Raw genomic sequence first — 11,383 nt, 5'->3', positions numbered from 1 at the left:
AGCTGGGCTAACTTGTTCAACAAAATAAAATACTACCTGTTCTTTTTACTATTATGTGCCAATCTATAGTGACAGATGTTTTCACAAATATTGTTGCATGAAAGCAAATTACTGTATAGATTTTTGTCAATAGTAACATAAAACCTTTCTTAATCCACAGGTCTAAACATCAAAGATGACCTTTTAAAGAAGCACTTACAAAATTAAGCTCAGATTTAAACCATGAAGCCAGCTCTTCTATCACTGTGATTGCTCATAACACTGACCTTTACTCATAAAGTCAAGAGTAATATCTGTATCTCTTTATTGTTGGTGGCATAATCATGAGACACACAATCAGAATGTGTTTAATGTGAATTTAATATGATGAACTGTTTTTCAAACAGTTCTTCAGAGCTATTAATTGCTGACGCTCACTTTACAATCAGTGTCTCTTCACAAAAGTTCTGATGCTTCCATCTCATGAAAAGTATATTTTCTGACAATATTTCTTACAAAGATGTTAATATCCTTTGTTTGACACAAAATGTCTACACTCTGTACATTTCCTCTTCCACTTTACTGAAATGCTGACAGACTTAAATGGGAAATACTTTTCACATAAGCAGATTAAAGCATACAAATTAAAGTTAGAACACACAGCAGATCCACATATGGATACATTTTAAACCACATTAATCCTAATATTACACTATTTGAAGAATGCTGTCAGCAAACGGTCCAACAACCAGAAGGGGCCTTATTTGACAGAATGAAACAATTTGTGAGCCACCTACAGAGAGAAAAGATGGAAAATTAACCAGAGGAACATTACACTCAATGCAAAGAAAACTAAACAGCTCAGACTGCAATGTGTCTGAAAGGTAAAGACTTTCCATAAGTATGAATAAGGGTTTTATAAAAATAAAAAACACATTTTAAGATACAGTATACCTATACAGTATCTACAAGTATGCACTCATGAGACATTGTTTTTATTAGATGTATTTTTCTATCTCCTTGCTTCCTCCAAGGGGTAAAAGGTCTACGTACACAGTGGTCCCGAGCATGTATGAAGTCAAACAACTCCTCAGTACACTCCTCGGCTGTCGAAGACCGAGAGTTGACTCTGGTCTCACACTGCTCTAAACGCTCCCGAGTGTGAACGCAGTGCTCCGCTGCTTCACATTTCTGACGCACTGTTTCAAGAGGATCCTGTAACGGAAGATACAGGACAGAGAAATCAATTTTTACTAGTGGCAATGATAAAAACTGAGCACATCTTTGTTAAATGTGTTGCAAATTCCGTCCAGCCACACTGTTATAAATGTGGATGAGGCTGTGTTGGGTGCTTTAAACAGGGGAAGTGATGTAAATGTTTTGATATTAACAAGCAGCTTCATTATAATTTACTGCATTAATTCGTCAACAAGAAAACAAAGATTTCAATTTAAAAAACGCCAGTCTTGTGCAAATAGTATATATTGTGGAAATAATCCAAACTATGTTGTTAACATACCACCATCTCCTCTTCCTCCTCTTCCTCCTCCTGAAACAGACACATCAATGAGTCATGTTTTTAGGCTTCACTTTCAAATTTAAACACCTTCCCTTGAAATGCAACTAATAAAAATGGTTTAAATTTAGTTAAGACTTCACATTGGTCTTGTTACATTATTGCAGCCAGGTTGAAAATATTTCTGAACTGCAGATGTCATGTCAACATTGTCTATGCTAAATGTAGCCCTGTGTTAGCCGAAGATTGTTAGCATAGCTTCCTATCAAAATACATTTTATTTGTATTAAAACTGTAATAAACACTAACGTTGTCGGGCTCTCCGTTTACGATCATCTTCTCCTCCAAAACCATAATGTTAATCTTGTTGTCTTTAATCGACTATTAGTGAAATAACGGCAGCTAGAGGACACTACAGGTCACCGACACAGAGGCAAAGCGGAAACAAGCCGGTGGAACTACAACGTTTCCGGTGATGAGACTTTCAAAATAAAGTTATTAAAATATTTTTAGCTGTCATTAACCATCCATTCGTCCATCCATTCCTCCATTATCTTTACCCACTTCTTCCTTTTTGGGTCACGGGGGTCACTGGTGCCCATGTCCAGCCATCACTGTGTGAGAGCCGGGGGACACCCTGGACAGGTGGCAAGTCCATCACAGGAACACAGAGACAATCATTCACTCTCTCACTAACACCTAGGGACAATTGAGTTACCAATCAGCCTAACATGCTTGTTTTTGTTGTGGGGGAGGAAACTGAAGTACCTGGAGAGAACATGCAAACTCCACCCAGAATGCCCCCCCCCCAGCCAGGATTCATTCAGGCGACCTTCTCGCTGGGAGGTAGCAGCTCTACCAAATGGACCACTGAGACACCCCTACTTTATTTTATTTTGTTTTATTCATTTACACTTTTTTATCCAGGTAGTCTCATTGAGTCATGAGAATTCATTTTCAAGAGAGACCTGTTTAGGAGCAGATGGTGAGGGATGAGGGCCTTGCTCAGGGGCCTAGAGTGGAACAAATGAGGGTGGAAGCAGGTGTGGGTATTTCACCTTTTCCACCCACATTTTGATGTTGAAGGTACCGGTAGTGGAACCTGCAACTTTCCGATCACAGGCCCATCTTCTCTAACCTCTGCGCCACCACTCCCCCAAAAAACATAAAAGAGCAAATATTCTATATATACCTATATATACCTATATATACCTATATTTGTGTAAAATAACATGAATACAAATTTTATATTTACATCACGATCAACTTCTCTTTATCAAAATGATCCCCTTTTTACTACCATGTGTAAAAACAGTACTACACCATCAGAAATTATTTCCAATATGTCTTATATATCTTTAAAAACAAAAACACGACAAATACAAATAAAAATATACATAATCATTAGCATTTCATTAATAGAACAGACAAAGTCTATTTAGAACTTCATTAATAATTAAACTTTTTGTAAATTAAACACTGTCTTATCATAAATTTGACTTTTGATCATTATCCATTAAACTTCATTGCTGATGGGATATTTTACAACATGTAACCCTTGGAAAATGTGATCTGACCATTTACTTTAACAACAATATTCAACAATATTAACCACATCAGTTGCATTTGTTAACAGTTAGAGAGCAGGCAACATTGTTTTACAAACTGCACACACTGCATGGTCATTTAGTCTCACATGAAACCCCCACTTTGATACAAACTAATAAGCTTTATGGACTAGTCAGCACACTTCAGTGTTTTAACTTTAAAATCACCATTTGTGTCATCGCAAGACAATTCAAATGAATCCCAAATGAAGACAATTAGGAATATTATTTCCTTTTTGCCTTCATGGCATTTGTTCAGTTTAGGACAGTGGTCTACAAGCTACACACACAGTTTTTGTTGTGAAACAGCCATGTAGACCAAAGGACTCACATGCACAGTGCTTCAAATAATTCTGCACAAAGGTCACATAATGACTACATACAAACAAAACTGCTTTAAGAGCAATAAGTGAATTAACACACCCACTGGACACTTCAGGGAAGCCTAAATCCCACTAACCTTACAGATACTGGTTTAAAATGAAACCACAGTTCCTTACATAGTTTTATAAATCCCTTCTGTTTAACACATCTGTTTTTAAGTACAATTATGAAGGGGTCAGAGTCCAGAGTAATCAGTAATATATTCACCCAGGATGACAGTACTAAGCCTTGCCCTAAAAGGACTGATAAAACTGACGTTTTTTGCACAGTATTAGTACTTTATCTTTAATGAGGCACTCTCATTTGGCTTGACAGTTTTGTAGGATGGATTCCATTTTTGCTACGATTGGATCCTACATTGAGTGGGACGTAAAAAGCCTTCTGCTGTTTGTGGTAGTTTTTATCATCACTGCAGATTATATTAAAAATCGTCGCCCAGTTGGTTTTCCTCCAGGACCTCGAGCTTTTCCAATCGTGGGCAACATATTCACTCTGGACCAAAACAGGGCCCATGAGAGCCTGATGCAGGTACGAAGGAACCTTGAATTCTTACAGATTACACCTGAGCTCGTTTCACTGCTATTTTCATGAGTTGTTTTTGCTGTTTCTTCTAAATCGTCACCCAGTTGGCAAAGAAACATGGGAATGTATACAGCATACGGTTTGGTCAGAGACAGGCCGTAGTTTTAAATGGGTTTGAAGCTGTGAAGGAAGGTCTGGCTACAAAAGGAGACAGCACAGTTGACCGTCCAGATTTCCCTATACAGGAGGAGGTTGGAAACGGGCTAGGTGAGAAGACCGAACAGATTTGATTTTGTATTTTACAGTGCTCAAGAAGAAAAACTGATTGTCTAGTTCTGTGTATAAAATGTTTCAACATTATTTTTGCGTTGTCAAATAGAAAAAATCAGAAAACACAAGTCACATTATTTTGGAATCAAGATTATGTGAATTACATAAAAACAGTAAAGTTAGGCTAAAGCATGTTCAAAAGGACAGGATTGTTTTGGTGAATATATCGACATATTTGTCACCGTTATCTTGCTTAAACCCAAGCTCAACAGCTTCTTGAAACATTTAAAATATATTTTATGTTGAACAAAACTGAGTTTTATTTGTGCTTCCTAAATGATTGACCCATTGTAGGAGCTGGTACCAATTTTACAAAAATATATTTCCGTTTTTAGCATTTTTGCTGTTTATAGCTTCAGTGCTTCAGCGTTTGATTGGAGCCCATACCAGCCATTCAAATATGTTGTAACTGACTGTAATGACAAATCTCAGGTTCAGGCACATTTAGGACTTTGTATGGGTTAGTCTCGTGCACTGCAACAATATCACCACCGTGTTGCAAAAATACTTTTTTTCTGATGTAAAATGTTGTTTAAAAAGTAATAGAGCCATCCCAGTAAAATGAATGATAAAATATCAACAAGTTAAGTCTTCCTGTCTCGTCTGCTATGAAACCACCTTGTGCTTTACTCCTAAGGTGTGATTTTCAGTAATGGCAACATCTGGAAACAGCAGAGACGTTTTGCACTTTCAACCTTAAAGTATTTTGGTTTTGGGAAAAAATCACTTGAACCTGTCATCCTGGATGAATTCACATATTGTGCAGAGGAAATTAGAGCCTATAAAGGTGAACACGTTACACAGAAACAGTTTTTAATTGAAGAAATCGACAATTTATAACAAATGCTTTGTTTAAATTTGCAGCAAAACCATTCAATCCATATCTTGTCATCAATAACACTGTTGCCAACATCATCTGCCAGCTGGTGTTTGGTCATCGCTTCGATTATGGTGATGAGAAATTCACAAAAATGACGCTGCTGTTTGACCAAGTCCTCCAGATTGAAGTCTCCGTCTGGGTACAGGTACTGACTTTTAAAGCCTCTGCTGGGATCTTAATGTGTGTGATTAAGGTTTGTAAGCTCAAGCATCCAGGTAGATAAATCAAAAAATGTTAAATCGTGTCATTTGGACAAGTTTCTTTAAGTCAGAGTCAGAGTCAGAGTTTCTTTATTGTCATTCGCACCTCATGTGGTACATTTGGTGGAGCGAAATTATGTACACAAGGTCCCAGTTACATCCAACAATAAAATGTATAAGAAAAACAGTAATAACATCTAAGATATGAACTAAGAAAAACATAAACTAAATATACACTAAGCACTCATAACATAAAACATTGAACATCAGCACAAACATGAACATGAGTCTGTGAGCAGATGTGCACGCATGAACACATCAACATTGAAACAGATCAGCAGCAACATGATATGGTTTTTCACAGTGATTATTCTAGTTAGAGATTCATGAGTCTAACAGCCTCAGGGTAGAAGCTGTTCCTCAGTCTAGTGGTTCTACACTTAATGCTCCTTAACCTCCTTCCTGAGGGGAGTGGGGCAAAAAGTGTGTGTGCTGGGTGAGTGGGGTCCTTCATGATGCAGGTGGCCCTCTTCCTGCATCTGGAGGTGTAGATGTCTGTGATGGTGGGGAGGCTGATTCCAACAGTCTTCTGTGCAGCCTTCACCACTCTCTGCAAAGCTTTTCTTTCTGCAGCTGTGTAGCCTCCATGCCACACATTGATGCTGGAGCACAGGATGCTCTCCACTGCACACCTGTAGAAGGAGGTGAGGACTGAGCTTCCCAGACCAGCTCGCCTCAGCCGTCTGAGGAAGTAGAGTCTCTGATGAGCTTTCTTGATCAGGCTGGTGGTGTTGTTGCTCCAGCTGAGGTTGTTATTCATGTGTACACCCAAGTACTTGTAGCTGGAGACCACTTCCACCGCAGATCCTCTTATGTTCAGGGGGGTGTAGGTGTTTTTGTTCCTTCTGAAGTCCACAATCATCTCCTTTGTCTTCTTCACATTGATGTGAAGGTTATTCTCTTTGCACCAGCTCTCCAGGTGTTCCACCTCTTGCCTGTAGCTGGACTCATCATTGTTTGTGATGCATCCCACCACGCTGTATCATCTGCAAACTTTACAATGTGACAGCCTGGATGGGTAGCTGCACAATCATATGTGAGCAGAGTAAACAGAAGGGGGCTCAACACACATCCCTGAGGAGAGCCAGTGCTGAGGGTTATGGTGGAGGAGGAGAAGTTGTGGAGAAGAGGGAGAAATTTAAGGGAGAAATATTTCATTTTTCATCAGAAAGACTTCATCAGTCTGTGGCCTGCCAACCCAGACCTGTCCCATAAATAGCCCTCATTGGTGTGTTTCAAACCAACGTCCTGTTGAATTCCCAGAAACCAGCTTCTAACACATGCAAAAAAAAAAAAAAATGGGGACTATCCATCCAAAACAATCAATCATCATGCATAACATCAAATGTTTAGGCCAGATGACCAACTTGCTACTCACAAAAACAGCCTGATGGCAATAAGGCCAAAATGGTTCAGAAAAACATTTGTAAGTTTAGTCATCCAGGTAGATAACAACAAAAAAAGGTTAAATTGTCATCTGGACAAGCATCTTTAAGGGAGAAAGGTTTCGTCTTTCATCCAAAAGACTTCATCATGCATTGTTATGTATGATGATTGATTGTTTTGGATGGGTGGTCCCTTTTTTGTTGCATGTGTTAGAAGTCGGTTTCTGGGAATTCAACAGGACGTTGGTTTGAAACATCTCAAGGACGTTATTTACGGGACAGTTCTGGGTTGCCAGGTTGTACACTGCTCAAGTCTTTCAGATGAAAAACAAAACATTTCTCCCTTAAAGAAACTTGTCCAGATGACACAATTAAACTTTTTTGTAATGTGTGTGATGTTTTCTCTCTTATCAAAGATTTGGCCATGTGTGTAGTGACTCTTTAAGACAGACACAGAAGTGAAGCAAGGAGTAAATAATGCTGCAAACCTCAGAGTTGGGGAGCGATGTGAAAAGCATCCTCATCTCTGGTTCTTTATTGCAAAATGTAGCCGTCAGTTCCACAAACAGTGAGACAAATGTCAGGATCACTACCCTGTTTAATCTGCTCCCCTGTGCAGCTCTACAACTCATTCCCTCTGCTGATGAGGTGTCTGCCAGGTCCACATCAAACGTTCAAACGTCTCTGGAACGATGTGAAGAACTTCATACGAGAAGAGATGAATGAGCACAAAAAGACGTGGGATCCCTCAGATCCAAGGGACTACATTGACTGCTACCTGAACGAGATTCAGATGGTGAGTGATGCTACACAATGCTGCGTTTGTCTTTAATAATCATTTGTGTTTTGGCTTTTGTGAACATGAAACGCCTTGAGATGTTTGGTTTATTTCAGAAAATGTCTTTTGTCTTGGTTTTTTTTTTAGCTTAGAAGTTGCGTCTGCCATTTTCTTTACATGTGCTGCATCTATATCACAACTTCTGTGGTCACCTTTGCACTACGTTGTAATGTGGCACAACTTCTGACTGGTGAAACATGAAACGTGAACTAAAAAACAATTTGGTCCGTTTCATCACTTGACTTTTGCCTCACAGTTGTTCATAATAATTAGCAGTGTTTAAACAGCAGATGTGCAAATGTATTTTTTCTTTGTTTTGTGGCCCCTTTTTAACACGTGTTTATGGTATTTTCTCAGAATCAGGGTCAGGACGACAACACTTTTGATGAGGAAAACTTGATTATGTGTGTTCTGGATTTGTTTGTGGCCGGTTCAGAAACCACATCCACTACCCTACGTTGGGCTTTTCTCTACATGGCAAAATATCCAGAGATCCAAGGTGAGAAGATTTACAGGATAGCAAAGATCCTTGATTTTCTCATCAGCAATATTAGCGAATCCAAGTGAGAATCCAAAAAAAACTCAAAGTTTTTGACTTGCACAGAGAAAGTTCAAGCTGAGATAGATAGAGTGATTGGACAGTCCAGGCAGCCATGCATGGAGGATCGTGCAAATCTGCCCTACACCGATGCTGTGATCCACGAGATCCAAAGGATGGCCAACATAGCTCCTCTCAGTTTACCACATGCCACCAACAAAGAAGTCCAGCTGGGAGGTTACACCATCCCAAAGGTTATTATTGGATCAGTCTGGTAAAAAAAAAAAAAAAAAAAAAGTTTTATGATGCAATAGTTTGTATTTATACATCCTTATTCTATTCTGCAGGGAGTACTGATAATTCCTAATCTAGCTTCAGTGTTGTTTGACGAGACTGAGTGGGAGACACCTTTCACCTTCAATCCAGGACACTTTCTCAATAAAGAGGGCAAGTTTGTGAAACCAGCAGCGTTCATTCCTTTTTCTGCAGGTGAGGAGTTAAGAAACAAATCAAAAACAACAAAACTGATATTATATCTGTATTATTTTTGGCTTTATACTTAAAAGAAAAAAATTGATCTATCAGTGCACCACCATTTCCATTTTTTGAAATTTTATTTTCGTTTTAGGAAAGCGTCTGTGCCTTGGAGAGAACCTGGCTCGAATGGAACTGTTCCTCTTCTTCGTCTCCTTCATGCAGCACTTTTCTTTCTCTATGCCCGCTGGAGCACAAGTTGTCATGGATTACCGTTTTGGAGTCACTCTAGCACCAAAACCATACGACATCTGCATAACTTCACGACAAGATCACATCTGATTTGACTCATTTACAATGCTCACGATAGAAGCAACACCAGATTTGATTTCGACCAGCTTAACTGTTTTTTTTCCCATTAATTATTAAAATTAAATGTGAAGAGCCGGGCAATTGAGTTTATTTCTTTTTTTTTTTTCAAATATGCATTTATAATCAGCAATAAACACGATTTTCCAAAGTTGTTGAATGAAGACATTGTAAGCAGACAATGAAATCTGGACCAGTTTTTATTTGTAAGAAATTAAAGATTTCTTTATTTCAAACACAAGCATTAAATAAACAACATTTTATCCTGCCAAGAGGAAATAAACAAACAGTTCTAATGTTCCTGACTTACTTTATGTCACAACAGACACATTATCTTTCATGCCTGTCAAATTAATAGCTAACATCCCTTTGGGAATTATTTTATCTGTTCCAAACTGAATTATTTCTGATAAACTAGTTTAAATAGAAATGCAGTAGGACTAAAACAAATGAGAACTGACTTGATTTTGTTCATTATTCTAAAAAATAAAATAAAATAATAAAAGTAAGAATTCTTTATGGCAAAACAAAATTTGAATTTTTTTTTTCCCAATATTTGTTTTCAAATAGTTTGTAATTACATTATAAACTAAAAGGTGCCTTTTGTATTTTGTTTGTCACTTCAGTATATGTACAATCCCTCTGTAGGAAAGAAAGGAACAAACTCATGTTCTCCTGACTCGTACATTAAAGACTGATCTGCTGACTATTTCATTTTTGTTGGCTGGCCGTAGAACCACTTCCTCCTCTTACAATGGTCATGAGGAGTGAAGTACTTCACAAAGGAGCATAAGTTTGTACACTCTCACAAATTTTTAAAATGAGATCAGGAATCAGAAAATCTGTCAGATTTCCATCAGGGCTCCAGATGTTGCAGTATGGTGCATAGTTTAGTCAGGATTAATGTGAAATGACGTGAAAAATGCACCAATGCACTACCCTGGTTATCCTGTACTGGAATACAACATGTTTAGGTCACTGATACCGTGTGTTCATCTGCCTCTTTGGAAAACCTTGCTCTGCAGATGGTTATCAACTCTCGCCCCATCTTGAAGTGCAGGTAGCGACAGTAGACCTTGATCTGTTCCACAGAGTTTGGTGCAGCTGCACTTGAACCAGTTCTGAATTTGTCACGTTTTGTCTTGAGTGGTCCTCCAGGTTGAGCTGGAGCCATGACGGTCACAGCAAGGCTAACATCCATTATCTTTACTCGCTTCTTCCTTTTTGGGTCACGGGGGTCACTGGTGCCCATATCCAGCTGTCACTGTGTGAGAGGCACGTTACACCCTGGACAGGTCTCCAGTCCATCACAGGGACACATAGAGACAAATGAGACAAACAACCATTCACTCTCTCACTCACACCTAGGGACAATTTAAAGTTACCAATCAGGCTTACATGCATGTTTCTGGTCTGTGGGAGGAAACCGGAGTACACGGAGAAAACCCACACATGCACGGAGAAAACATGCAAAGTCCACCCAGAATGGCACCACTGACTGAGATTCGATCCCGCGACCTTCTCGCTGAGAGGAAGCAGCAATACCATCTGCACCACCGTGCCACCACAAGGCTAGCATAACGTCCGAATGATGCAAAAAGTCACAAACAAGACGTTATCAGAATCAGACTAAAAAAGAAATCAAACATTAAAAAATTTTGACTATGCTGGTTAAACAAACATTTTTAAAAAATCTGTATGCCTTTTTTGTGGCTGTCTATTGTTGTCACTGTTGTGCATTGTTGTCATAATTCTTTGTGTTGAAATCAGGTCTCTCTTGTAAATGAGTCCTCAAGGCTCAATGGGATTTTGTCTAAATAAAGGTTGAATGAAAATTTAGAGGAGAACACTATATGAAGTTACTCAGGCAAACCATTTATTTTTTCTCTCACTGAGAACCTGGCCACATTAACAAAATACATGTGTGGAACAATCATTTAACAACTAAGTGCATCCAAACACAATAAATGAACACGAAAAAAAAAGTTTTATCACGATTAAACAGTGTATGTGTGACGTCACATTCACAATACGTGATGTGAATGATTCTTAGCTAGTATTAAATCAAAACTCAACTCAACTTCTGTTAAAATGACAGAGCTACACACATTTTCCTCTCGGCTAATTTGAATTAGCTGTGGTGGCCATCTTAAAAGGAACTGTCTCCAGAAGTTAGTCAGCTGTAGATGTCCAGACTGTGATTACGTTCTGAATATTTTATTTGTTTATGTTGGTGAGTTGAAAACAGATATTTTAATGTATCATTGTAAAGTTATTCAGGAGTCCCCACATATTCTCTGA

At 38.6% G+C, this 11,383-nt stretch overlaps 2 protein-coding genes across 2 annotated transcripts; one reads left to right on the top strand and one right to left on the bottom strand.

Moving 5' to 3' along the window:
- Positions 1 to 342: 342 nt before the first annotated feature.
- On the bottom strand, positions 343 to 1,944 carry LOC119430700 (cytochrome b-c1 complex subunit 6, mitochondrial). The gene is made up of 4 exons (XM_037698167.1): positions 1,805 to 1,944; positions 1,499 to 1,528; positions 1,033 to 1,194; positions 343 to 772 (listed from the first exon to the last, which is right to left on the bottom strand). The coding sequence occupies exons 1-4, from the start codon at positions 1,847 to 1,849 to the stop codon at positions 740 to 742; spliced, it is 270 nt and encodes an 89-aa protein (XP_037554095.1). The 5' UTR covers positions 1,850 to 1,944; the 3' UTR covers positions 343 to 739.
- Positions 1,945 to 3,810: 1,866 nt separating this feature from the next.
- On the top strand, positions 3,811 to 9,171 carry LOC119430699 (cytochrome P450 2J6). Its single transcript, XM_037698166.1, has 9 exons — positions 3,811 to 4,014; positions 4,113 to 4,275; positions 4,976 to 5,125; positions 5,203 to 5,363; positions 7,483 to 7,659; positions 8,059 to 8,200; positions 8,306 to 8,493; positions 8,587 to 8,728; positions 8,868 to 9,171. The coding sequence occupies exons 1-9, from the start codon at positions 3,811 to 3,813 to the stop codon at positions 9,053 to 9,055; spliced, it is 1,515 nt and encodes a 504-aa protein (XP_037554094.1). The 3' UTR covers positions 9,056 to 9,171.
- The last annotated feature ends 2,212 nt before the right edge of the window (positions 9,172 to 11,383 follow it).

The sequence above is a fragment of the Nematolebias whitei genome, chromosome 3 (assembly GCF_014905685.2).
Source record: "Nematolebias whitei isolate Nwh7 chromosome 3, NemWhi1, whole genome shotgun sequence".
Classification (NCBI taxonomy): domain Eukaryota; kingdom Metazoa; phylum Chordata; class Actinopteri; order Cyprinodontiformes; family Rivulidae; genus Nematolebias; species Nematolebias whitei.
This window is presented reverse-complemented; position numbering and strand designations above follow the sequence as displayed.

Bases quoted from the DNA above. Each gene is read 5' to 3' on its own strand.
- LOC119430700 (XM_037698167.1), bottom strand. From the start codon at position 1,849: ATGGTTTTGGAGGAGAAGATGATCGTAAACGGAGAGCCCGACAAC. The intron at 1,195-1,498 runs GTATGTTAACAA...CTTCCGTTACAG, and splicing joins AGGAGGAAGAGGAGATGGTG to GATCCTCTTGAAACAGTGCG. The intron at 773-1,032 runs GTACGTAGACCT...TTCTCTCTGTAG, and splicing joins TACATGCTCGGGACCACTGT to GTGGCTCACAAATTGTTTCA.
- LOC119430699 (XM_037698166.1), top strand. From the start codon at position 3,811: ATGGATTCCATTTTTGCTACGATTGGATCCTACATTGAGTGGGACGTA. The intron at 4,015-4,112 runs GTACGAAGGAAC...ATCGTCACCCAG, and splicing joins CCCATGAGAGCCTGATGCAG to TTGGCAAAGAAACATGGGAA. The intron at 8,494-8,586 runs GTTATTATTGGA...TCTATTCTGCAG, and splicing joins GAGGTTACACCATCCCAAAG to GGAGTACTGATAATTCCTAA.